Source organism: Rhinopithecus bieti, unplaced genomic scaffold (assembly GCF_001698545.2).
Source record: "Rhinopithecus bieti isolate Rb0 unplaced genomic scaffold, ASM169854v2 scaffold_63334, whole genome shotgun sequence".
Taxonomy (NCBI): domain Eukaryota; kingdom Metazoa; phylum Chordata; class Mammalia; order Primates; family Cercopithecidae; genus Rhinopithecus; species Rhinopithecus bieti.
In genome coordinates, this window is record NW_016823868.1 from 231,496 (window position 1) to 256,930 (window position 25,435).

The 25,435-nt window shown below is 57.2% G+C and overlaps 1 protein-coding gene across 5 annotated transcripts in view; it reads left to right on the forward strand.

Moving 5' to 3' along the window:
* SEPTIN9 (septin 9) overlaps window positions 1–25,435 on the forward strand; it is a 213,902-nt gene that overhangs the window by 126,892 nt on the left and 61,575 nt on the right. Inside the window, exon 1 of one of the 5 annotated variants that reach the window (XM_017861945.1) lies at window positions 4,954–5,382. The exons of the other annotated variants lie outside the window; for them this stretch is intronic. Coding sequence (XP_017717434.1) covers window positions 5,271–5,382 — 112 coding nt within the window. The 5' untranslated portion in view covers window positions 4,954–5,270. Of the gene's footprint in view, window positions 1–4,953; window positions 5,383–25,435 lie in introns of those variants that run through there. 5 annotated transcript variants of the gene reach the window in all.

Here is a 25,435-nt window from a genome sequence, read left to right on the forward strand (position 1 = left end):
CGTATCTCCTTTCTATCTGTGTGAATTCCATACTTTTCTTTTTTTTTTTCTTTCTTTTCTTTTTTTTTTTTTCTTTTTTTTAGGTAGGGTCTGATTCTGTCACTCAGACTGGAGTGAATGGCTCAGTCTCTGCTCACTGCAACGTCCGCCTCCCTGGCTCAAGCCATCTTGCCACCACAGCCTCCCAAGTAGCTGAGACTACAGGCCTGTGCCACCATGCCTGGTTAATTTTTGTATTTTTTGTAGAGATGGGGTTTTACCATGTTGCCCAGTCTGGTCTCGAACTCCTGGGCTCAAGTGATCCTCCTGTCTTGGCCTCTCGAAGTTCTGGAATTACAGGCGTGAGCTATTGCGCCTGGCCGATTCTAGACATTTCTTGTACAGAGAATTGCATGTTTGGCCTTTGTGTCTGGCTTCTCCGCTTGGTGTCACGTTTCCAAGATCCATCCACATTGTAGCAGGTGGAATATTGAGTAATGTTCCACCGTGGAATGGACCGTTCCATTGTGGACAGACACGTTGCCTTCATCAGCTGAGGGACATTGGGATGTTGTTGCCGTTGGCCTTTCGTGAGTGTATTCTTTTCAAATTAAAAAAAAAACAAAAAACAAAAAAACGCTGGTCACCACCCACTAGATAGTTTCCTTGGCCCACAGGGTGGGACAAGCCGGCCTGGGTGAGGATGGGGATATGGCCAGGTAGAGGCAGCTGGAGTGGCCCTGGGTTGCTTCTGGGCACAGCAAGCAGAGGTACAGAGGCAGAGCCTGAGCACGTTCCCTGGGCAGATCTCCATCCTGGGAATGTTTGTTTATTCAAGAAGTCTCGGCCAGGCGTGGTGCCTCACACCTGGAATCCCAGCACTTTGCGAGGTCAAGGCAGGCAGATCACCTGAGGTCAGGAGTTCGAGACCAGCCTGACCAATATGGCAAAACCCTATCTCTACTAAAAATACAAAAATTAGCTGGTCGTGGTGGCGTGCACCTGTAGTCCCAGCTACTTGGGAGGCTGAGGCAGGAGAATCTGCTTGATTCCAGGAGGCAGAGCTTGAACCCAGGAGGTGGAGGTTGCAGTGAGCCAAAATTGCACCACTGCACTCCAGCCTGGGTGACAGAGCGAGACTATGTCTCAAAAACAAAACAAAACAAAAAAATCTCCAGTGCTGCCCTGTGCCCGGCACTGACGTGGGGGAATGCGGCGCTGGTATGTGCTTCCAGCCCACCGGGCTCCTGTCTGGAGCTGACGTGTGACCAAGGCACATGAGGGAAGCACAGTGAGGTGGACGGCGCACAGGCATAAGGAGCAAAATAAAGCAGACACAGTGGCTCAGTGGCTCCTGGTGGCTGCGAGGAGCGTGGGCAGGACAGACCCAGGAGAGCACCTAGAGAGCAGGGCTGACTGGGGCAAGGTGTGTCAGGCACTTGTCAGGAGCACAACGTAAGGGGACACGAAAGAGCTCAGGAATCAACACAGATAGTATTTAATGCAGTGTTTTTAAATATTGAAATGATGCAGAGTAACCTCCATGATGAACAAATGTTGGAATTTTAAATAAAGACAGGCCCAGCCCTGCACGTGCACAGCCATGCCAGAGTTTTTTCAGCCTGGAATTTGATTTGTTTAAAATGTTGCTTTAAAATATTGTTTGATTCCTGGATTTTTTGGCACTCCCTTAACTTTTGCACCTGGACAAAGGCCTCACCCTCATCCTAGCTAGAGAGGGTCAAGGGCTGGTGAATTTGGCTTTGGATCTGCAGAGCTCATGGTACCTGAGAGGTGGGGCCAGGAACAGGAAGGAGCTGGTGAGAACAGCACCTGGACGGGGCCAGATCAGAGCAGCACTGTGGCCCTTTCCAACCCATGGTTTTGCTGCTGGATGCTTGGCAAATCGGTGCTGATTTGCCCCGGCCCTCTGAACAGAGTGTGATGATTAACAGGGCCGTGGAGCTCTCGGGCCCCTCCCTGAAGCAGCAGTGAAGCCAGGGATGTGCTGACAGCAGGCAGGGAGAGGGACATCTGGGTCTGTGCCTGGAGCCAGCTGCCCCATGGAGGAACTGGGTGAGGATGCAGTGGGAGGAAGACCTTCCCAGTCCTGCATCCTCCGAAGCATAACTGAGTGCTTGTGTGGCTTGGGGGTCACTCTGGTCTGAGGACGGTCTTGCTCTGCTCAGCCAGGCTTTGAAGAGCCACTGGGATACGGACAGCAGCCCTGCTGGGTGCCAGGTTGTCCACTCTCGCCTGCTTCACATTGGAACTGGATGCAGAGCACCTGGATGGCCAGTCCCAGAGTGTCTCTGACACTCCCAGTCACCTCATCCCTCAGACCAGGATAAGATGGGGGACCCCAGCCTGAGCCTCACATGGGCTCCATTCCATGTGCTCCCATAAGTCACTGGGCCCACCTCCTGGCTCCAGGGCTGCCTGGCCATTTGGCGTCTTGGTTTCCTCGTCGGTACAATGAAAATAATAGTCCCAGCCTTCTCGAGGAGTTACAAGACGCTTTTCACGTGAAGAGCTGGGATTTGGTGCCATACTACCTGGATTTGAACTTTGGCCCTACCCTTCCTAACCTGTGGCTTTGGGCCAGTCTCACTTCCCTGTGCCTCGGTTTCCCCATTTAGAGAGCCATCTCATTGAGTTGTTGGGAGGATGAACATAAGGAAGTGTACTGATGTGCCCAGAGCACTATGATTTTACTTATTATTACCAAACCAGGCACACAGTAAGTGCCTAATACATGCTCAGTGTCATTTCACGGACTTCTGTGTGCCTTGTGTGTCTCCAGCAGCCTAGCTCTCAAGGTGGGGAAGCTCTTGATGAGTTGCAGGAGGTAATTAGAAAGAGGAGGTGGCAGGTTCGAGGGTTTGGGTGACACCTGTGGACAGAGAGAGGCCAATGGACCCTGGCAGGGGAGAGGGGGTCCTTGCACATAGAAAACATTTCCTGCATCCAAGATCCTTGTGACTCTGGAACAAAGGTGGCAGAGATCTGCAAATTCCAAATCATAAACCCAGAAAGCATAGAACGTTCGTAGGGAGGACCAGAAGCATCACGTATCTTAGTGTGGATAGAATTTTCCACATAGCCAAACAAAAGCACGTTTCTAACTGAAGCTGTCGGAGAGTTCCTGAGCACTTTATACCAGACAAGGGCCGGTAAGTGGAAGTTCAATATGCAGGAGCCATTCCTTTGGTTCACAAATGTTTGCTGTCTTTTCTGTCTATATCCACATTCAAGTGAGGGCACTCATAGGTCCACCGTGCTTTGTTTGCTACCAAAAAATATCTTAAGAGCTCCACAGCTGCAAATCCTTCTGCCAGGGGCGGAGGGGGAGGTTCTAGGAACCCAGCCTTGCTTGGGGCTGAGGCCCCTCAGCACCTGCTGCACAGGCATTGGTCATTAAAACTAAAGTGGTCATGTGCCATATCCATGGGCCCTCGGGGTCTGGTAGCACCTGGTCACACAGTCCAGTGGCTGCCTCTCGCCTGCCGGACACTGGGAGTGGGGGCTCCTCATTCCTGTTCCCTGGCGGTGGGGGGAGTGACTTGAGCTCTCACACATCAGAACCCACCGATTCACATGTTGGGGCACCTTAGAGCCCCTTGACAGCCTCTCAGCCTGAGAGACCATCAAACTGAGTTCCTGGAGAGGGTGGCCCTTGGGGCCTGGACACAGGTGTGGACAGGATAGCCCTGCCTCATCTTGGAGTACCGCTTGGGTTCAGCCTCTTGTGGGTCTGAAGCTCAGGCTGAGCCAGTTCCTGCCCCTCGGACGGCCGGAAAGGCAGCCCAGCCCCACAGCCTCCTTGTCAGGCTCTGAGAGCCACCCGGCCTCCGGCTCTGCCTTTTTTTTTTTTTTTCAAAGATGGAGTCTCACTCTGTTGCCCAGGCTGGAGTGCAGTGGTACCATCTCGGCTCACTGCAATCTCCGCCTCCTGGGTTCAAGCAATTCTCCTGCCTCAGCCTTCCGAGTAGTTGGGACTACAGGCACGTGCCACCATGGATGGCTAGTTTTTGTATTTTTAGCAGGGATCGGTTTTCACCATGTTGGCCAGGCTGGTCTTGAACTCATGACCTCAAGTGATCCGCCCGCCTCGACCTCCCAAAGTGCTGGGATTACAGGTGTGAGCCACTGTGCCCAGCCTCCAGCTCTGCTTTGATTTTCCGTCAAGGCTGTGAGGATGCCCACGCCTCCTCCTGTCCTCATGGCCCATTGATGTCTCCAGATGGTCCGCAAAGCCACCTTCCCCTTGGGAGCTCCCCAGCTGGTGAGGGGGCTCTTTGGGGATCACTGTCCAGGCAGTCATGGAGGCCCGTGGGCCCTGCTTCCTGGCTGAACCAAGACCCGGTGCATGGGGTGCGTCTGGTCTGAGCCGAGGCCCCTGGAAGCCACAGCCGGGAGGCAGTGAGGGACGGCTGTCATGTCCCCTCTCCTCTGTCTCCCAGAATACCTGTGGGGCAGATTGCCCTACCTGAGCCTACCAGTTGCCCATATCCTGGCCTCCCAAAGCCCAGCCCAAAGCCTTAGGCACCCTACAACCTGCTTCCTCTAGCCTGCCCTGTCTCTTCTCTGCTGATGTTCCTGAAACTTTCTTGCCTCTCCTTACCTCTTGGCCAGAGAGAGACTGGAGACCCTGTGGGAACCCCCGAGGGGAGGGAGAAGGCTGCTGTTTGAACAGAGGTGGTCTTTCCCTCTGTCCCTCCCCAGGCGGGTCACACTTGCAGGCCCAGCCTCCTGCTGTGGCAGCGCTTCGGGTGTTGGCTGCCTCCTGGGCAAGAGATGGGAGCTGAGGGAGGCACTTTCAGGACCAGAGTGGGAACCCAGCTGGAGGAGGAGTAACAGGCCTGTGGTCAGCAGCAGCTGCTGCGGGGACCCCGGAGCTATACCTGTGCCCCAGCTGACGCCTTCCGCTTCCCTAGGGTAGGCTGGGGATGGTGGTCTGTTGCCCAGCCCAGGAGGAAGAGGGGCCGTGGTCAGCAGCAGCCACATTGAGGACCCCAACGCTGTACCTGCGACCAAGCTGACCCCTCCCGCTTCCCCAGGGCTGGCTGGGGATGGTGATCTGTTGCCCAGCCCAGGAGGAAGAGGGGCTGTGGCTTCCACTCTAGAGGTCTTTCTCCTGGTCCCTCCCCCGGTGCTGGTCTAACTGCAGGCCTGCCTTAGGCCGTGGCTCCCTGCTGGCACCTGCTGACTAATGCTTAGCTGATGCTGATAGGAGAGGGCTGGGATGGGGAAACAGCAGGTCCTGGTCACAGCGGGCTCGGGTTACACAGATGGTTGAGGCACCTCCCGGCCAGCCCCAGGAAGCAAGGCCTCACACAGCCTCCAGCTCGCCCACTGCCTGTGTGCATTTCCGGGAGCCCCATCCCCCAAGGCCCCCACCAGGTAACTTCATTGGGCTGGGTGTCGCTGCAAAACCACCCATTGGGTAAGGTGGTTTTTTTGGTGGGGGGTATGGCTGGTGAGAATGCAGTGGAGGAGAAGCCAGCTCTGTGGTTGGGGGGAGTGTGGACTCTCCGTTCCCTGTCTGCCCCCTGAACTGGAGCTCATGGTCCCTCCCCCAGGCGCCTGGGCCATGGAGGAGGTCACAGCCCAGCCTTATTCCTGTGGCAGGAATAGGGGAGGCCTGGCCAGTCCTGTGTCTCCTGGGAGGGTGGCAGGCTGGTCAGGCTGCAGGGCAGGCCTGGAATGCAGACCCCCATTTGGCCATGCTGTTGCCTGGCCGCTCTGTCTGGGGACGTTCTGTTCAGGAAGAGAGAAGTGGGCCAGACAACCCGGCTCAGCAATTGGAAGCTCAGCTCCCCATGTTCAGTCCAGCAGCAAGTTTGCCTCCTTGCAACACTTGCGTGCTTCTGCATGCGTCTTCTTGGCTGGTGGTTCTGCGAGGCCCCCACTCTGCTGCGTGATGTCCCCTGGCTACCCTGGCCTTGGTGCCTGGCCTCTATGAAACAGAGACACCTGGGCAGTCCCCCACTTGTGCTTGCAAGCCTGTGGGACATGTGGCTTCAGTGATGGCTGATTCTGTTTCACTCAGAGGCCCTGGGAATCCTCAGCCCAACTGTCCAGAGGAGTCTGTCTCAGTGGAGAGAGTCCGAGCTGTCCTGGTGGACAGCCTTTAGATCGCTGGGGTCCTTCCCTGCCGGCCGTTCCTCCTGCTGTCCCTGCTGCTCTGTCCCCCAGCCGTCTCCCACCCTCTCCCCTGCAGTAGCCAGCTGGCACGGGGACCTCACCTTCCCTCTGGGATTGCGAATGAGACGACTTCCCTCGTCCTTCCGGGTCCAGATCTTTCTGGCAACAGTGAGTGAAACCCTTGTCTCAGGTGGGAGGAGAAGGCGCAGTGTCTGGTCACAATGACGGTCCTAACCACATCACTCTCAAACAAACGCTGGCTTTCACTTACCCCCTGCCCTGCCCAACAGTTACTTTAATTATCCCATTTTCCAGATTAGGAAATCAAGGCGCAGAGAGGCCCCACAGTTAAGTGTCTGGATTTGAACCCTGGGGCAGCCTGGCTGCTGAGCTGTCCTGGATGCGGGGTACTGTGCAGTGGTGGGGTGGGGTGGAGCTCTACCGTCGCTGACCCTCAGGCTACCTGGAGTGATAGCACAGCCCCTTGTCTGGGCCCCTGCCTGAGGCTTTGGCTGGATGCCAGGAACCCGAGCCGCTCCGGCTCTTTCCTGTGTAAGGTGCCATGGGGTGAAATGAAAGAAAACCCCAGTTAGAAGGTGTCTCCCTCTTCCTTCAGTCCCTCAGCCGCCCTGGATTTTGAAATAAGACACCTCCCGTCTGTGGGGTGAGCAGGAACAGATTGTAACCTCATTTCTCTCCCCCTAGTCACAGCTGCCAGGAGCTCATCTTTCTCTGTCTTTCTCCTCCCCCTGCTGCCTCTCCCCACAAGACCTGGGCTGGATGCTGCTGGGAAAGCCAACAGGAAGTCTTTTGGCTGCGGTGGAGGTGGGGCCTGTGCTTCCCTGGGCACGGAGATGAGGGAGGGCTCCAGGCTGGCTCCAGCAAGAGCGGGGAGGCCCACATCTCTGCCTACTGATTTTGCTTCCTGTCCTGGGAGAAGGTATCCACATGTCCCAGAATACACCCTCTGTGTGTACAGGGATGGCTTTTGGGCGATTCACCTGAGGTTTAATGATCTTTCTCTTTGGAACTGGAGTGGCTTCTCCACGGTGGATCGGGCTGAGCTCGGTGCCTCAGCCGGCATCTTTCCCCAGGCGCTTCCTCTCACCGCACTAGGGTGCAGGTTGTTAGTGGATGGGTCTTCACCCTCGGGGATTGGCAGCTGCCAGCTTATTGCACAGTCGAGACGCCCTGGCCGAAGGTTCCACTAAGCTCCATGGAGTGTAGGGTTTTTTTGAGACGGTCTCTCTCTGTCGCCCAGGCTGGAGTTCAGTGGCCCAATCTCCCACTCACTGTGATCTTGACCTCCTGGGCTTAGTGATCCTCCCACCTCAGCCTACCAAGTAGCTGGGACTACAGGCGTGTGCCACCATGCCTGGCTAATTTTTTAATTTTAATTTTTTTTGTAGAAATGGGGTCTCACTATATTTCCCAGGCTGACCTCTAACTCCTGGGCTTAAATGATCCTCCTGCCTTGGCCTGCCAAAGTGCTAGGATTCCAGGCATGAGCCACTGTGCTCAGCTGGGATTTTCCTTTAACCCTTCCTGGCCCTTCCCAGGTGCAGGACCCGGGCCTCAGGCTTATGTGTTCTTAAACAGCTCTGGGCTCTGTCCTGTGCCTCCTGGGCGTGTGGTCAGGCCTCACATCAGCAGCAGCCTCAGGTGAAGAGGCAGGCAGAACGGAATGCTTGTCATCACCCAGCCTCAGGGCCAGGTGGGGTGGCCAGGACAGTAGCAGTGGCTGGCGTGGCTTCCTGGGAGGTCAGCCCATTGGTGTGGCTGAGGAATGGGGAGGGGAGCTTCTCCCCTTGTCTCCTCTTATTTCTGGTCTCTGGGCCTCCAGGGCCAGGTCTCCAGAGTTCTAGGTGGAGGATGGAAGTGGGGGAAGCTGGGGTGAGAGCGGGGTGGGGTGGGGGGTCAGGGGGATCCTGGCAAACTGTCCTCTGCAGGTCCTGCTTTTCCCAGGGAGTGCTCAGGGCTGGTCCCAGGGAGCCGGACTAATGGTCACCTCGGATGGTGCAGAGGCCCATCCCCAGGAAACGGGGCCCACAGAAGCTTTTGTTTCTGGTTCTGTTCTGCCCTCTGGTTGGTTCTGTTCTGCTTCCAAAGTAGGGCTCAGGATAGCTCTGAATTTCCTGCCGAAATGCAGCTTCCTGGGCCCTAACCCAGCCCTCCCGAACCAGGGCCTCTGGGGTGGGTCCTCTACTTGTCTAGCAGCCTCCAGGGGACACTTCTGCCTGCCAGAGAAAGTCTAATAAGCACTGCTGTAAACCCCCTGGTCCCCACAGCCTTCTGGCTCTTCTCCTTTTTCCTGCTAGGATCTGCATCAGGATTAAATGCCAACGTCAGGGGTAAGGTTAGACTTGTGAACCCTGAGACAATACCTGCATCTTTTTTTTTTTTTTTTTTTGAGACCGTCTCGCTCTGTCGTCCAGGCTGGAGGGCAGTGGTGCGCATCTCCGCTCACGGCAACCTCCACCTCCAGGGTTCAAGCAATTCTCCTGTCTCAGCCTCCCAAGTAGCTGGGACTACAGGCTTGCACCATCACACCTGGCTAATTTTTGTATTTTTAGTAGAGATGGGGTTTCGCCATGTTGGCCAGGCTGGTCTCGAACTCCTGGCCTCAAGCAATCCCCTCCCAAAGTGCTGGGACTACAGGTGTGAGTCACCGCGCCCAGCCTGATACCTATAGCTTGACCAAGCTGTTGTGGAAACATTGAGTTCCCCTTGATAGTTCTGTCCACAGAGTGAATGTTTAGGAACCGGCCAGGAATCTCCCACCCCCACCCAGACCGCGGCCTGGAGGCAGGGTTTCTGACCCTGTGATGGGATTTGTCTATCTTGCCCAAGAGACTTTGGAGATGTGGCCCCTAAATGTGGGGGCCCCTGTTGGGGTGGGAACGGGAGCTGGCCCTGGCCTTTGTCCAGTGACCCCGTCTCAGTGCCTCGATCCTAGCACCCTCGATCTCAGCGCCTCCCCTTCCCTGGCTCCGCGCAGAGATCACGTGGCTTACGCTGAGTAATCCTCCACCGCCCGCCTTGTGTTCCTGCTTCAGGGAAGCCTTTCCAGGGAGCCAGCTGACACATTTGGCCTCCATTATTTGTTTTTGAACAGGAATGAAAGGAGAGAGTGAGTAAGAAAGTGGCAGGAGGTGGGGGTTGCAGAGTAGGGAAAGGTCAGAGAAAGGGGAGGAAAGATCTGGAAAGTCCAGACATGTGCTCTGGAAGCAGGTGCCAGCTATGAGCTCATCTGGACGGTGGCCACCCGCCCTGAGCCCTGCCTGGGCCCAGTAGGGAACGCTCTGCCAGGGCATGGTCACTGGGAGCCTGTCCTTGGCTCGCTTTCTGCTGCTTTGAGCGCTGAGCAGATTTGTTTCCATTTTAGGGACAACGCAGGGAGGCTGTCATTCCGCCCCTCGCTTATTAATATTTCATGAATCATAAGTGACCACTTACTGCATCCTGACATACTCCAGGCGCTGGGCTCGAAGCTTTATGTGCTTCATGGGACGTATCCGCACCATTGCCACAGAAAACGGTCCTGTTACTACTGCAGAGAAGGCGGCACCGGGGCACAGAGAGGTTGAAGAACCGGCCCCAGGCCACACAGCTAGAAGCAACTGACCCTGGCTATGAACACAGGGCTGCTTGACTCCAAAGCCCGAGCTGGTTTGCAGTTAAGCTCATGGTTTCTATGCCACTGTTTGAGCCTCTGGTCGAGCCCCTTGACTCAGTTGGGGGGCCCATGACCCACCGGCTGTTCCGTTATGTGTTGTGGACACCTCCACGGCCCACCTGGGTGGGAGGGAAGGGGCTTCAGGAGGTGGGAGGGGTGCAGGGAACAGAGTCCAGTCTGCTTGGGCCCAATACCTTGACCTTCAAGGTACCCTTTGAGGGTGACATGAGGCTAAGCTGTTGTTCCCTCCAGGACTCTGCTCCTGTAAGGGCCTCAGGGTCCATTGCTTTTTTCTGGGGGCCTTGCTGGTCAGGATCACAGAGAAGCTCTTTGCTGTTGATCTTTCTGCCTTTGTATCTTTTGGCAAGCCATTTTATGACTCAGTTGCTTTGTCTGTAAAATGGGTTGAATAACATTGTCCTGCCTCAGAGGGTTTTTGGGAGGATCAGATGAGACCTGTGGCACAGAAGCCCTTTGTTAAGCCATGCCAACTAGTAGTTGGCGGACCCCCAAGTGAATGGGCATTTGGGTGCTGAGTGTGTGGACTCAGTACTCAGGAGGAGGGGCTGGGGGATGCCTAGAACTCCTGGGAGGCTTGGACCCCTGCTCTGCTCAGAATCTGAGCTGCTCCTTGGCCAGTTTAATTCCCGTCAGTAGGGTGAGGGTAACCAGGACTTACGCATAGTTGGGCGAAGTTGAGTGACCACATGTGGAAGTCTAGCATCCCTCGTGCAAAGTGGGCAGGCGGCCAAAGTGAGCTCTGCTCCAGTCCCCCCACCCCCGGGGCTGTTCCTGGCGCCCTGCCCTCCCCCAGAGCCCCACTGACCTGCACCACGTGACCTGGGCCTGGGAAGATGGGCCCAGCTGTGGGAGGTCGTGCAGGCTGGGGACTGAGAGTGCCGGAGGAGGGCCTCCCAGGAAAACCCAGCTGCACAGGAAGCCGGGCCAGCGGCCTCCGGAAGCCTCTGGGCTTTGCAAGCTGGACTCCCCGGATCTGTGACTGTGGGGCCCTCTCCTGCCTGCAGCTGAGAGCCCCTGACCCGTACCTGAGGGCTTCAGAGGTCTGGGAAGGGGGTGTGACCACGTCCTCAGGGTGCAGCCCACCCGAGTGCCACTCTGGCTGCAGCCCCCACTCTTCCCGGCCCCCTCTCTGGCCATGGGGATGCTGCCTGGGAGGTTCCCTTACATGGAAGGAGCTGCAGCTGAGCTGGCGGGCCCCACACACCCCCAAGGCCACCTGACTTCCAGCCTCCAAGTGGGGCTGCATCCAACACTCAGGACCTGGAGCCTCAGCCAGAGAAGGACCCCCCACTGCCTCTTTCTGTGTCTTGGGAAAGGGTCTTTGTGCTCCTCCCCCAGGGATCCGGCACATACATGTTGGGAGGCTAAGAGGAAGCTGCCCACCTGCTCATCTCCCCCCACCCCCACCCTCCCAGCCAGCAGAATTTTACCTGTGTGCCTAGAATGCATGGAGCCAGAAGTCAGAGGTTGGCCTGGCTGTGTCCGACCCTGGCTGTGCGGTCTCGGACAGTCCCAGCCCTCCTGGAGCTCAGGGTCCTGATCTGTAGAGGAGAGGCTGCTGTGCAGCCCCGCAGGGCCCTGTGCAGAGGGGAGTGTGCACGACTGTGAGTTCAGGCTCTGCCCTCAGACAGGCGGATAGGCTCGGAACAGTGGGTCAGGATGACCAGAGGGTCCCAGCCTCAGGAGGAGGCCTCTGCACCTCCCAGCACCTCCACACCAGGGAATGCAGCCAGGAACCCAGGCCTCCCATCTCAGGAAGCAGCACCCCACCCCCCACCTCTGGTTGCCTGGGCCTGAGAAGTTGAGGATTCCTCCCAAATCTGAGTGCCCTCTGACCCCTGCTTGGGTAGTTGTCCCTCCTGAACTGACCACCTGTCCTACACTGTCGCCTGTGGTTCGCCCCACAGGGTGGCCAGCGAGTCCCCTGCACAGCACACCTCCCCCAGGAGCGCTGCCTGTGAGGGTGGTGTAAAGGGTGCCCCCCTAACCCCCTGGAGGTGTGCAGTGGCGGGACAGCGTGAGCCCAGGAGCCCCGGTGAGCTCCTGGATGGAGAATGTGTTCAGATCACTCCCCAGCCTAAGCCTTCCCTGGGTGTCTGCTGTGCTTGAGGTGCTGATTTATCCTGGGGCAGCCTGTGAGATCCCACGTCACCCGGCCACTCCCCCACCGGCCTCCTGGCCTGGCTGCTCCTGGGACATGAGGGCTCATCCTCACAGAAGAATGTTTGCTTGTTCCCTCGCGGGAAGTCCCTCCCCAGACCTCCTGGCCGCCTCATTCAGGTCTTGCTGCAGCGCTGCCATCTTGGAGAGGCGTCCCTGTCACCCGCAGTTAAAGCAGCCCTCCCATGCCTGTGAGTGGTTTTCTGTGGGGCAGGGATGAGTATTGGAGAGTCTTGCTGTTTATTTGTTCATATGCCCTCTGGGAGGGCACGGGACACTGACTTGTGTTGCGGGTGCCTTGCATGTTACGGGTGCTCAGTGAATGCTTGTTAAGCACTAGGGGAGCACAGAGGAGGGAAGCCTCTGTCAAACTGGAGCAGTCAGGGAAGACTTCCTGGAAGAAGTGGTATCTGGTAGCTTAGAATGTGGAGGTTTGTCTATATGCAGACATTAGGCTAGAGAGCAAAGGGGCATTGTCATAACTTAGCAGACAAGCAACTAAGGCATTGCTATGACATGGACTACTCATGGTTGGAGCTAAGAAGGAGTCAGAGAGAGAGGTCCCTGTGCTCTGGAGTGAGTCACTGGGGGAGGCTGAGCTCCCAGAATGTGGGGCTGCCCGTGCAAAGGCTGGAGGTGGGAGACACACCTGTGAGTGCAGGTGAGCGTGGGGTGAGCCACTGGGGCTGGATCAGAAGATGGGAATCCCTAAACCCACCAACCAGCCTTGGTGCCCTGGGAATGACAGGAGACGGGGTTTCTAGGGGACTAATCCAGCACAAGCGGATGAGATAGGATGCAGGGCAAAGGACAGAGCTCTCTGAGGCTTTGGGAAGCTGAGTTAGGGTAGAGCCATGACAGGGTGAGTTCCACAAGCAATCCAAGAAAAAATAGCTAGATTGGTTTCTCCCTTCGCTGTGGGAGATGCCCCACTTCACTTCCCCCGTCCTCCGGGCTCTGGCTATGGGCTGGGCACAGTGAATGGGTTCCATCTGCAGGGGTAGTCACACCCTCTGGTCACAGCTGCCTCATGCACTGTGTTGAGATGGGATCCGAGGCCAGGAAGAACAGCTTCTTCTGTAGGTTGGCATTGTCAGCCTTTGGGGAGGGAAGGACGGTGGGGTGCCGGGAGCGTCTCCTGTTTGCCATTCACACTCTGTGCCTGCCTGCGGGGCCTTGAGCCCTGTCTGTTCTGCCTCAGTCCTGGTCGGGAACTCGTTGGTACCCATAGGGGCAGTCAGGCTGGAATAGGAGGAGACTAGGCTGGCAGGGGAACCGAGAGGGGGCCCTGGACAGCACCCAGGGCTGAGTCATCCTGGGCCTGCCAGACTTGCTATTTGGAGCTGTTTTCGCCTGCTCATGTGCAAGGTCCTGATCCACTCAGGTCTGTTTAACCAGCGCCCTTCCCCCGGCCCAGTTTGCCTTGTTTTCGTTCGATTCATTTATTGTCACTGCTGCCATCCTTACACCACGTAACTAGCCTCTCCAGCAGGCCAGCCACCAAGCTCAGGGCCCTCCGCGCATCTCCTGTAACCCTCACAGCAACCTGGGAGGCACGGAGAGGCTGACTCGCTGGCCCATAGTCACAGGGCAAGTATGGGGCATTGCCAGGATTTAGCTGGATCTCTGACTCCGGGGCCTTGGGTGGGACACTGGCAAGGAAGCGAGGTATGAGGACTGGCCCTGCCTTGGACAGAGCTCGGGGAGGGTGGCCTGGCAGGCCCAGCTGACACAGTGACCCTGGTGCAGATTCAACCATTGGCAAAGTGTTCAAGTACACACACCTCAACTGGGGACACAGGCGAAGCGGTCAGGGGTGGGTTGTGAGTAATGGGTGGGCACTGTACCTACTGGCAAACCAGCTGACCTTGGTGCCTTCTGGAGCCTTTCAACTTCCTTATCCAGAAAAAGACGAACTAACAGTTCCACCCCCAAACTGGGTGGGGGTACCACATTCGAAATTGAAGCAAAGCTGGTCCATGTCACAGGCTTGGCAGATGTTAGCTGTGCATGCCAAGTTAGTGAGCATGTGAAGTAGGCTGTGCAGCTGCATCCTCATCTTGCAGGTGTAGTCCAGAGAGGTTAGGGCACTAACCCTGGGTCACACAGCAACAGCTCAGGCTACAGAGAGCAGTGCTGGGTGGGAGGGTGCTGGCAGCTTCAGGCACAGGCTGGGAGGGCTGTGGGGTTAGCAGAGGGAGGGCGCACTTTCCAGCTGGTAGGGTTCACTTGTGCCTCATACTCGTGTGGGCTCAAAGCAGCTGGAAGGAGGGAGGTTAGAGCCAGCCTGGGTTCAGAAGCTGATAAGCAGGTTATTTACTCTGAATTTGCCTCATCGTATGTAAATTGGGGACAAATTTGGGGATTTAAGAGTATAATATAAGAAGCAGACATATCACAGCCCTGGGTATATAGTCAGTGTGTAATAAGTGGTAAGTCCCCGGCAGCCAGTGGGAATGGGAACGTCTCGGCAGCCCTCCGCCCCCTGCTCCTGGTTGCGGATGTACCTGTTCTTGGCTGTTGGTGCCCCAGCTCCATGTCCTCCAGTGTGTATGAGGCTGAGCTCCTGGGGTGGGGGCTGGGGGCTGTGTCTGCAGCTCCTGAGGCCAAGGCCGAGGCCGAGGCTGAGGCCGCCTTGGTGAGGAGGAAATTGCAGGTGGAGAAGCTCGCTGACCGTGACCTTGATCTGACCATGATTTTGATGGTGCCGATGCTGTCAGCACCCAGGCCTCCTGCCCTTGCCACGACTGGCTCCTGCAGCCCACCTGGCTGAGAGGTGCGCTGGCTCCCGCAGGCTGCTAAATAGGGACATCACTGGCTGCTGGGGCTACAGCATGCTTGCCGATTGCGTTTGGGGAGGGACTGAGGACTGATTGTGTTGTGGGGATATTAGCAGAGAATCAGAGGGGGTATCCAAAAGGCCAAGGGTTCGGCAGGGAGAGGAGGCGGGAGGCTGCTTCTCTATTTTCTGGACTTTGATCGAAAGGGAACAGGGGACACATTTGGGGACAGTCTCCTTCCTGGAGGAGGAAGGGCTTAGGGTGCTGGTGTGGAGTTTGCAGGGATGGGGATAATGAGCTGGAGGGTGCTGGACAGGAGCTGGCCAGTGGTGGGCTGGCGAGGGAGGCTCTGCTGACTGGGCCTGGTTTTCAAGTGAGCATCCTGAGCTGCAGGGACCGAAGGGGTCTTAGAGACCTCGGAGCTGAGACTCGGGACCACAGAGGGGTGGGCTGTGCCCAGGGCAACACGGCAGATGGGGCAGATGTGGGGGCACCAGGCTTCTGGCCCTCACACTGGGCTCCAGGGCCTGTCGTTTGCCTCTGGAGTGGCTGACGGTCTTGGTAGTGCCGGCTGCTGCTGGAGCGAGGACCACTCGCCAGTCAGGCCTTGCTGGGTGGCGCGGTTCCCCGCATCCTGCAGAAGTGGAGAGGGATGCTCAGAAGTGAAGATGCCTGCCCAGGGCTGTCCTAGCATGGTGCGAATACCTGAGCTCAGGCCAAGGGCCCAGGGGTCTTGCAGGCTTGAGGAAACTCACCTCTTGGGCATGCCTTCTGGACCCAGGCCTGGAGCCATTCAGGTCTGACTCCGGAGGGTGGGACAGATGGAGAAAGGTGGTTCACCAGGTTGAACCCTGGCTTTTTGTGAGGGTGGAGTAAGGTATCCTTTAGAAGAACTCTTGTACTGTGAATGCGCCCTGCAGGGTCCATCCCAAGTGGTCCGTACCAGCCCTGAGTGGCGATGATCACAAGGACAGTGGGCGAACCCTGTCTCTGTGCCCCTCTTTCTCCTGCTGCAGAACTGTGTCCTCCCAGCTCATGGCTGTCAGATCCTTTAGATGCTTCTGGGTTCCATGGGTGCCTTACGTTGTCTTCCCTGTGGGACAGCAGACCCTGGGGGCTGGCTTTGATGGTATTCACCATGGGGTACCCCATGCAAGCAGAGTGCTTTCATGCCCAGCCTCCCAGCCTGTGGAGTAGGCCTGTGTCCGGCCAGCCTCATTTTGTGGCCAGAGGAGGAAGACAGTGGTTCTGGAGACAGGAGCTGGCCTGGGGCTGCCCTGCCAGGCCCCTGTTCTCCCAGCTCATCTCCTTGCCTTGGGGGTGCTGGTCACCCTCCCCCCCCTACGCCAGCTCCACCCCCAGCTTTCCCTTCCTGAGCCGTGACCCGTCAGTAGGGGCAGTGGAGGCCTTGAAAGTCCTTGGAGAGGACTCTGAAGCAGTTTTACAAATCTGTCCCTGGAAAGTCTCTCCTGTCACACCCCCAGCGGCTCCCTCCCTCCTAATATTTTTCCTGGGGTTGTCATGCAGCGGGGAGTGGAGGAACCCACTAGGTCGCGGATAGAGCAGAGCTGTGTTGATACAAACCCTGGCTGAACCCACATGCTCACTACAGCCAGCAGCTGATCCCTGGAACCAGGGAAGTGACCTCATAGCAAGGGCCCATGGAACAGCCATCACGCATTCCCGATCTTGGTTTCTGGACCCAGCTCTGGAAAAGGAGCCAGATGCCAGCCACTTGGAGCTGCCCAGGGAAGACCCCAGCCCAGAGCTGGTTGACAGCTCACTGGAACCTTTCATCTGCTTGGCCAGGCGATGCCAAGGGGCAGAGGTTAGAAGTGCTAAGAAGCAGGCCGAGTGTGGTGGCTCACGCCTGTAATCCCAACACTTCGGGAGGCGGGGGCAGGTGGATCCCTTAAGGTCAGGAGTTCAAGACCAGGCTGGTCAACATGGTGAAGCCCCACCTCTACTAAAAATACAAAAATTAGCCGGGTGTGGTGGTGCACATTTGTAATCCCAGCTACTTGGGAGGCTGAGGCAGAAGAATCTCTTGAACCCGGGAGGCAGAGGCTGCAGTGAGCCGAGACCATGCTACTGCACTCCAGCCTGGGCAACAGAGCAGTACTCCGTATCAAAAAAAAAAAAAGAGAAGAAGAAGAAGAACTAAGAAGCATCTGTCTTCCTGATTGAAAAGCAATCTTTGCTGGGTGTGGTGGCTCATGCCTGTAATCCCAGCTTTGGGAGGCCGAGGTGGGAGAGTCACTTGAGGCCAGGTGTTCGAGACCAGTCTGGGCAACAGAAGCTCCAAGTGTAGTGGCGCTTGCCTGTCGTCCCTGCTCCTCAGGAGGCTCAGGTGGGAGGATTGCTTGAGTTAGGAGTTTGAGGCTGCAGTGAGCTATGACCACACCACTATACTCCGGCTCCTAGGTGGTAAGGTGAGACCCTGTCTCAAAAAACAAAACACAAACAAAAAACCAGCCTTTAACTTTTGTGATTTTAAAAATCACACCTACTTGTGACACAAACATTAAATTAGAAAATGTAAAGGAAATGATCAGTAATAATGGCGTCCTCCAGACAAACACTGTTAACATGTTCGCATTTCCTTCCAGTCTTTTTCTACATAGATACTCAATACTTATTAATTTGTTTAGAACTAAAGATGGTTTTCTCTGCTTTGTATGAGAACCACCTCAGCCAGGCACGATGGTTCGCATCTGTAATCCCGGAAAGCTAAGGCAGGCAGATTGCTTGAGCCCCAGAAGTTTGAGACCGGCCTGGGCAACATGGCGAAACTCCATCTCTACAAAAAATACAAAAATTAACCGGGTGCAGTGGCACGTGCCTGTGGTCCCAGCTCCTTGGGAGGCTGAGGCAGGAGAATAGCTTGAGCCTGGGAGGTGGAGTGAGCCAAGATCGTGCCACTGCACTCCAGCTTGGGCGATGGGAGTGAAATGCTGTCTCAAAAAAAAGAAAGAAGAAGAAAAAAAAAAAGAGTGCCACCTTGCCGCCTCTCCCAGGGATTTTCGTCCCTTTCACTTATCGCCCAAGTCTTGCCCTATACAAGGATGAGGTCAAACAGCCATAGGAGGGTGGTACTGGATGTTCAAAGAAATGTCTCATGGCTGGCGGGACTTGGAAACACGTTGGGGAGGTTTCAGCAGAGGGTGGACCCCAGCTGGGGGTGGGGGGCAGCAGGAGGACCCCTCACGTGCTCTCTCTGCGTGTTTCATGGGGCTGCCTGTGAGGCCATGTGAACCAGAGTCTGGCTGGGAAGCCACACATTACCTGGACTCCATGGCCTTTCCTGGCAGCACAACTTTGGCCAGTACACTCAACTATGTTCCCCTCTGTAAAATGGGCTAATAGAAATGCCCACTTGAGAGAGATGTGATGAGAAACAAATGTGTTCATAGAGCAAAGTGCTTAGAACGGGTCTGGCACAACAGGAGCCCACGTGTCACTGCTGCCGTTGTCACTGTCATCACGGCGGCCGCAGCGTTGGCTGCTCTGATTGTTTCTCCCTCGTCCCTGTCACCTTGTTCCCTCTGCAGGCTCTCATTCACTTATTCATTTACAGCCAAGGCCCCCTCTGTGCCAGGCCTGGTGCTGAGAACGGGGGTAGATAGATGGGGCTGTGCCCCACTCTCTGACCCGAGGGTTCCCTTTGCAATGTGAGGTTCTTGGAGAATGGACCCCCAGGCTGTTCCACCAACCCGTCCTCAGTCCAGCTTAACCCTTCCGTGCCCGTTTTCCGTGCTGTTAGAGGAGGAGGGGGAGGAAGGATGGGTGGAGTTTTTGTGAGGACTGAGCGGGTGGGGGCGTGTGAGGCTCTAGAAATGGTGCCTGCGGTACTCACTCGGCGTTAGCTTTTGTTGTAGTTGCTGTTGGGAGTATATTCTTGGATTTCAGGACACTGGCGACGGAAGGGGAACACCTTTTCTGGAAGCCATCCAGAGGGGTCCACCGCGGCGGCTGAGCAGAGTTGCTGACTTGTGAGCTGTGGCCTGACCACAGTCACCGTTCTCACGAGGGAGTCCCCCTGCAGTCCCCCTCCCAGGAATTTCTGGGCCCTTAGCAGGGGACAGTTCAGGGCTGGGGTGGGTGGCCGTGTCTGCAGGCCCCCTGCAGGAGCTGATTCTTGGAGTCAGAGAATCCCCTGTCGCTGTGGGGGACGTTCTCTCCCGCCCCTCCCCTCCCGCTGTGCTCTCCTGCCCCTCCCCTCCCGCTGTGCTCTCAGCTGCTCCAACAGGATGCTTTTGGCCTGAGTGACAGAAACCCCAACTCAGAATGGCTTCAGCCCTCAAGAGAATTTAGAGCTTTTTTGTGCAAAATGAGATGCTCCGGGCATTGAGGATGCTGTGGAGGCGTCTCCGTTCCACCATCTCCAGCCGTGGTGTCCCTCTCGGTCACAGGATGCTGCAGCCATGTTCTAGGGAAGGAGAGCCTCCCTTCCTGTGAGCCAGGAAGCCCCTCCGTGCAGCCCCTTCACTGGCCATTGCCTGAGACCTGACCTAGTGGCTCCTGCCCCAAGGAGCAGAAAGGGGGTTTGCTAGGTCAGGGTGGACTGGGTGCGAGGAGCACCCCCCAACAGGGTCTGCTCAGGTGTCCCTCCTGTTGGGGCAGCAGGGAAGGGACCCACATGTGGCACTGGGACACCGAGAGGCTTTTGTGCCTGTGACGGCCAAAAGGGATGGCGACCCAGCCACGTTCCCACCCAACCCGAGGCCCAGCATGGCCACGCCGGAAATAGCGTCATCCCCCGCACTGTCTTGGCTCGCTTTCAAGAGGCCAGAGGGGTAGGGCTGGAGCGGGCGTCTGACCTCTGGCTGGATCCAGCTACCCGTGGACAGGCCGTGAGTGAGTCTGCAGAGGAAAAGAGATGAGGTGACCGGGACCTTCCCCTGCACCTCCTGAACCCCCGTTCCCTGTGAGTGACATGGGGAGTGCACCCCTGCCCTCTCCTCCTGGGTGTCCCTCACCCACCCGCCCCAGGTGCTTGATGTTGCCTGTTCGTTTTCCCTCTCTGCCCCTCCCGCCGGCCCTTCCCATATGGTCCTGATTAGGACCTTCCGCCCGCCTGTTGGTGGACAGGCAGAGAGGGGAGCTTGCTGTGGGGCCTCCCCCAATGGGGGGACTTCCCAGCACAGTTTTCTGGCCTCCGCAGAGACACTGTGTGTGCCTGTGTGTGTCTGGTGTGTTAGAAGCGCTAAGCTGCAGCTGTTCTGTACGTTTTTCACGTTTCTCACTTGTCAGAGGCCCTGGGTTTGGTGTTTGTGGGCTGGCTATCTGTGTTGGGGTCTCCAGGAGGCCCGTGGTGGGAGAGGCAGGGCCCCATCTCCTTCAGTCTGGGCAGCCTTGCTTTGGCCTGCTGTCTGTGGAAAGTGCGTTAGGATGTGGTGGCAAGACTGGCTGGGGCTCTGGCTCCAGGCCTGGCCCCAGCGCGTGTCAGACTTACCCTCCTTGTGCCTCCGTTCACCCTGTCTGCCTGCAGGGCCTGCAGGAGCATCCTGAGAGTTGGTAGGGTGGCCTGCCTGGTGCCCGCACGGGGTCTGCTGGTGGGTTGCTGAGGCTGCGGTGAGGTCTCCATGGCCCCCTCGTCCTGCGCATCCTTCCTTCGGTGTGTTATCTTGCTAGCACGTGAGCCCGTACTGGCTCTGAGTCTGCAGCCTGTTTTCCTCACCAGGTGGCTAAGCAGAGTGGCAGGCAGGGTGGCAGAGCCCCACTGGCCTGCAGGGGACCCTCTGTGGGCTGCAGGCAGTCCCTCGTGGTTCCAGGTGCCCTGGCAGGACCTGCACCATGACTCCCGTCGAAGTTCACATCCAAGGCATTTGTGGGTAGCCCCGCCCCAGACATGAGGGTTGGCATTTGCTCTTGCACGTGAAGCAAAGGCCTGTTTGGAGGAGGACGTGGAAGCCTGGGTGTGATGAAGACAAGGACTGGTGGCCCACCCCTCTGGCACCAGGACCTTGGGTGGCAGGCCTGGGGCCTTCAGTCCTTAGTTCAGGAGGGTAACCCGTCACTGGAACTACGAGTGAACTCCAGCTGTTGTTTGCATAGCTGGAGGGAAGAGGGGAAAGGAGGGGCTGCAGGGGAGCAGAGACGCTCACCCTCCCTCTACCGGCATCAGGCTGCCGGTGCTGGACAGGGCCCCGTCAACTGTGTCAGGAGTAAGTATCCTTACCTGGAGTAAGTATCCCCTTTAATCCTCCCAACAACACTGAAATTGATTCTGTTATTATTCCCATTTCACCGATGAGGAACCCATGGCCCAGAGATGTTAAGTAACCTGCCCAAGCCTCCCTCTGAGTATGGCAGAGAGAGGGTCTGAATTCGGAAAGTCTGGCTCCCATGCCCCCGTCCCTAACCACTGTCATTTACCTCTTGGGCCAGCCTTCTGATTGGAAAAACTGAGGCCCAGAGAAGTGCAGTGACTTGGCCAGTTCCGCACAGCAGGTTAGTGGCAGAGCTGAGCAGTGTCTCCCATGCCCTGATTCTGTGGCCTCTCCAGGTGGTTCACCCCTAAACATGCCCCACGTGGTGGCTCTGTTTCCTCCTGTCCTCTGAACCTGCCAGACTGTGCTCAGGCAGGGAGAAGTGGAGCGACCATGCCAGGCGGGTTGTCGTACCCCAGTGCCGTCTGCCCTACGCCTGATTGGCAGCAGAGTGGCCCCTCCTTGGGGTGGTCTGGAGGTGCCAGTGGTCATTCATCCGCACAGCCCAGTCTCACATGTGTCACTCCCAAAGGATGTCGACACAGAATGAAGCAGGTAGGGGAGGCGGACGCTTTTGCACGAAGGTGGCGTTCCTGGTAATCTGTCGTGCTGTCATCTGTGGCTGCCTTTGGCTGGCATCTCACCTCCTCCTGGCTGTCCTGCAGCCACCTTAGGGAGGTCAGTGTGTCGCCTTCATCCGGGTACAGCACAAGCTTGCCAGCACCGCACTGTGGGATCTGGAGGCCTTTGTTCCTGAGCCCTGCCTGTGTGTAATCCGTAAAGCACGGACCTCTTAGGGGCTTCCGTTCTTCCACCTGGAAAAATCTTACACTGTTAAGGGCTTGATGCAGGACTGGAGCATGGAGACATTGCTGGAGGACCACGGGAGAACTGAGTGCATGTTCTCTTGGCCTCAGCCCCGTGTGCATGTTTATGCATGGGTGCTTTGCTGTCCACACTGGATTCCACGGCTGGGTGGGAGTTGAGTTCAGCTCGTTGGCTGACTTTCCACCCTGCAGGCCTGGTTTGGGAGTGTGAGGATGCCTGCTGGAAGCCGATGTGCATGAAAGAGTTAATGGTGGATCCCGTTTCCTCGGCCCCCTCTCCAGCTTTCCCAGGGAAAGGGCAGGAACAGAGAGGCCTTATCTTCAGAGGAAGGGGTGGGCGGGGACCCAGCGCTCTTCTGCACAGGCGCCTCTGAGCCACCCTGCATGTTTCATTCCACCGACTTCTGCAGCCCAGCTGTTCAGAGCGGATCCAGAAGGTGGAGAGAGGATTTCCAATAAGCAGAGGATGGAGTGAATGTGAGATTCGTTACTGGGATTTGGCAAAGCAAAGAGCCTCACTTTCTCCCCACAGATGGGACGGGGGCGGGGCAGGAGCCAGCGGGGTGGGGGTGTCCAGCAAGAGCTCCTTCCCATCCTCCCACTGCTAGAGCGCCTAGGCCTGCTTCCTTTGCCATGGGCCCCCTCCTCCATGCAGAACCTCAGCCTGGAATGATCACATGTCCAGCTTTTCTTGCCCCCTTCCTGCCTTGCTGGAGGGAGTGGCCTGGCCCCTGGCCCCTGCCCCCTGCCACCTACACCTCCTGTTTTGCTGCACTGGCCTCTTGGTGGGGCTGCAGCGGAGATGGGCAAAAGCCACTTCCAGGCAGCCAGCCCCCATCCTGGGAATGACTGAGTCCTTGGGGGCTCCTGCAGGGTGAGCTGACCATCCTGGCCCTGCTGAGGACACCCAGGAGAGGGCCAGGGTGGCTCTATTTGGGGCACAGCATAAAGAACAAGCCTAAGTGTTTCTGAGGCAGGAGGGTGCCGAAGCATTGGGAAGCTGGGTTTTAGAAGCACTGTTTGGGGTGATGAGTGGAAGATGCAGGACACAGATTCACGCGATCGTGCAGATCGCCTGACCTCACTCCCTCGGTTTCAGAGGAGGAAACTAGAGGCCGAAAGAGATGAAGTGAGTTCCCTAGGGTCACACAGCCCAGCCAGGCCCAGGGCGCAGACCTCCTGCTCTGCTTCCCCATGCCCATTCGGTTGGCATCAGCATCCCTGCCTTGACACCCCCGTGTGGCAGCTGCTGTGATTCTGTGACTCGGCACCTCCTCACCCCACCCCAGGGGGGCCCTGCGAGGGAAACAAGAACGCCCCATGCAGAAGTGGTTGGAAAGCAAGAAGCCTGGAGAGAAGTGAGGCCTCTGCATTTTGGCCTGAGTCCAGGACTCATGGCCTGGTTCCCAGGGATGGAGCACTGACCCCTCCCTTCTACACCCCCACCCCACGCCCGCAGGAGCTCCCCGTGGGGAAGCTGGAATGAGCTGGGCTCAGAGATTGTAAATTCATCTTGCTGGGTGTGTGGCTGCCTTTATGTAACCAAGGCTCTCACAGAGGAGCCAGGGGACGGCTCTCAGCACTCCCAGGGGTCCCTCAGTGAGGTGGGAGGACCTCGGGAGGTCAGGAGGCTGCTCAAGACCCCTGCCCATCAGGGACCAGGTGAGGGCTTGTTGACCACTCTGGCCTCCTGATGCTTCTGCTGGGGAGACCCCAGAGGGGCCTGCCACCACCATCGCCAGTGGCCCTGGCCTGCCCTGTCGTCCTTCTGGACTGGCCAAACTCCATGCTGCAGAAACCCAAGTGAACCCCAGTAGTGGCCTCTGGGAGAATCATCTGTCAAGAGCCAAGGATGGAGTTTCTGGGGAGGACTTTCTGCTGCCCCCCAACCCCTTTCGGGTGCATTGTCCTGTGGCGCCACTCCCTGTAGGAAAGTCAGGTGGCTCCAGAAGCTTCTCCCTGACCCCAGGCCAGAGGCAACAGTGGGGGCCCCTTGCTTGCACTGGTGACTGTGGCTGGTTGTTGGTGCCTGGCCCTGCCCTGCACTGTGCACCCATCGAAGGCGGCATCATCCTGGCCTCTCCGGTGGCCGTGCATGGGTGAGCAGCCTACGACATATCTGCTTCCAGCATTGTGTGGGGCGGGGCTTTCAGAGAGGCTAGGGGCTTTCAGAGGGGCAGGGGGTGCTCCTGGCCTTGTGACTGAAAGGAGCTGAAGGTTTGGAGAAGCTGTTGGGCCGAGGTCAGTTCTTGTAAGATTTGGCGATGAGGAAACAGATGCTCACGGAGCTGCTCCCGTGCCAGGCGCTGCTCCAGGCGCTGCACACACTGCCTCACTCTGCGCTGACAACCAAGAGGCTGGCTCCCCCACATTTTACAGATAATGTACTCCCCCATTTCCTTAGTGGTGGAGCCAGGATTCGAACCCACACAGGCAGCCTCCTGGGCCTGTAGTCCTACCCTTCATCTCCCTCCAGGACCTGGATCTTGGGGTTGGCAGGATAATGACTCCCAGAGGTGTGTACCTCCTAATCCCCAGCACCTGGGACTATGTTAGGTGACATGGCAGGGCCAGGTAAGGTTGCTAATCAGCTGGTCTTAAAATAGGAAGATGATCCTGGATAATCCACATGGGCCCGCTGTCATCACAAGAGTTTTTAAAAGCGCGGTAGACCGTCCGAGTGGTGCAGTGGGAGAGGCTTGGAAGGAGGAAGGAGGCCACAAATGCGGGCGGGGAGAAAATGCAGGAAAACACAGTCTCCCTGCAGCCTCGGGAGGGTGCCCGGCCCTGCAGACACCTTCCCTGGATCCTAGTGAGGTGGAGGGTGGGACAGATGTGTGTTGTTTGACATCACAAGTGTGTGGTCATTTGCTACAGCAGTGATGGGAATTGAATGCTGTTAGGCAGTAGTGCTCCTATCCCGGAAGAATTAGGAGAAGTTCCCCTGTGGATCTCAAGCTCTGGGAGATTCTGGGCTCCTCTCTGGACTGTTCCAGCTCTGCAATCATAGGAAAGGTCTCCCATGTCTGTTTTTGGGGGAAGAAAACCCCTTTAGCAAAACCATTTCCCCTTTTGACAAATGAAGGCGAGGGTGTGGGCTGGACACGTGTTTCCTTTTGTGGATTTTTTTTTTTTTTTTTAACACTTAGAATTCTGTAGCTGAGGGAGACTTTGGGGGTTTGTCTGCTGATTTGCAAGTGAGGAAATGGAGGCCCAGGGTAGTTAAGTGACTGGCCCAGGATCGTGCAGAGTCGTGCTGGAATATCAAGCCAGATAGCCAAAGCTCCTGCTCCAAAGTGCTTTCCTCCCTGGTTGGGGAGGAGAGTTGGAGAGAGTGGACCCTGAGCAACAGCATCATTGGCAGGGGCTGGAAGAGTAGCTACTGTACCCAAGTGCTGGGGCCTCTGGCCACTTCCTGCAGGAACCAGGTGACCCGCCATGGCACAGGCCTCTCCCTGTCTACCTGCAGCCCTGGGGGCCCTCTGGCCTGAGGGCTGGGGCCTGAGAGAAGAGGTAGAAGTCCCTCTAGTCTGGCCTGCCCTCCCGGTGTCCTGCAGGCGTCTCCGGCAGCCCAGGGCTCCTAGAGACCTTGGCTGGTGGGCGTCCCCACCTTTCCCCAGCCGCACCCTGTGG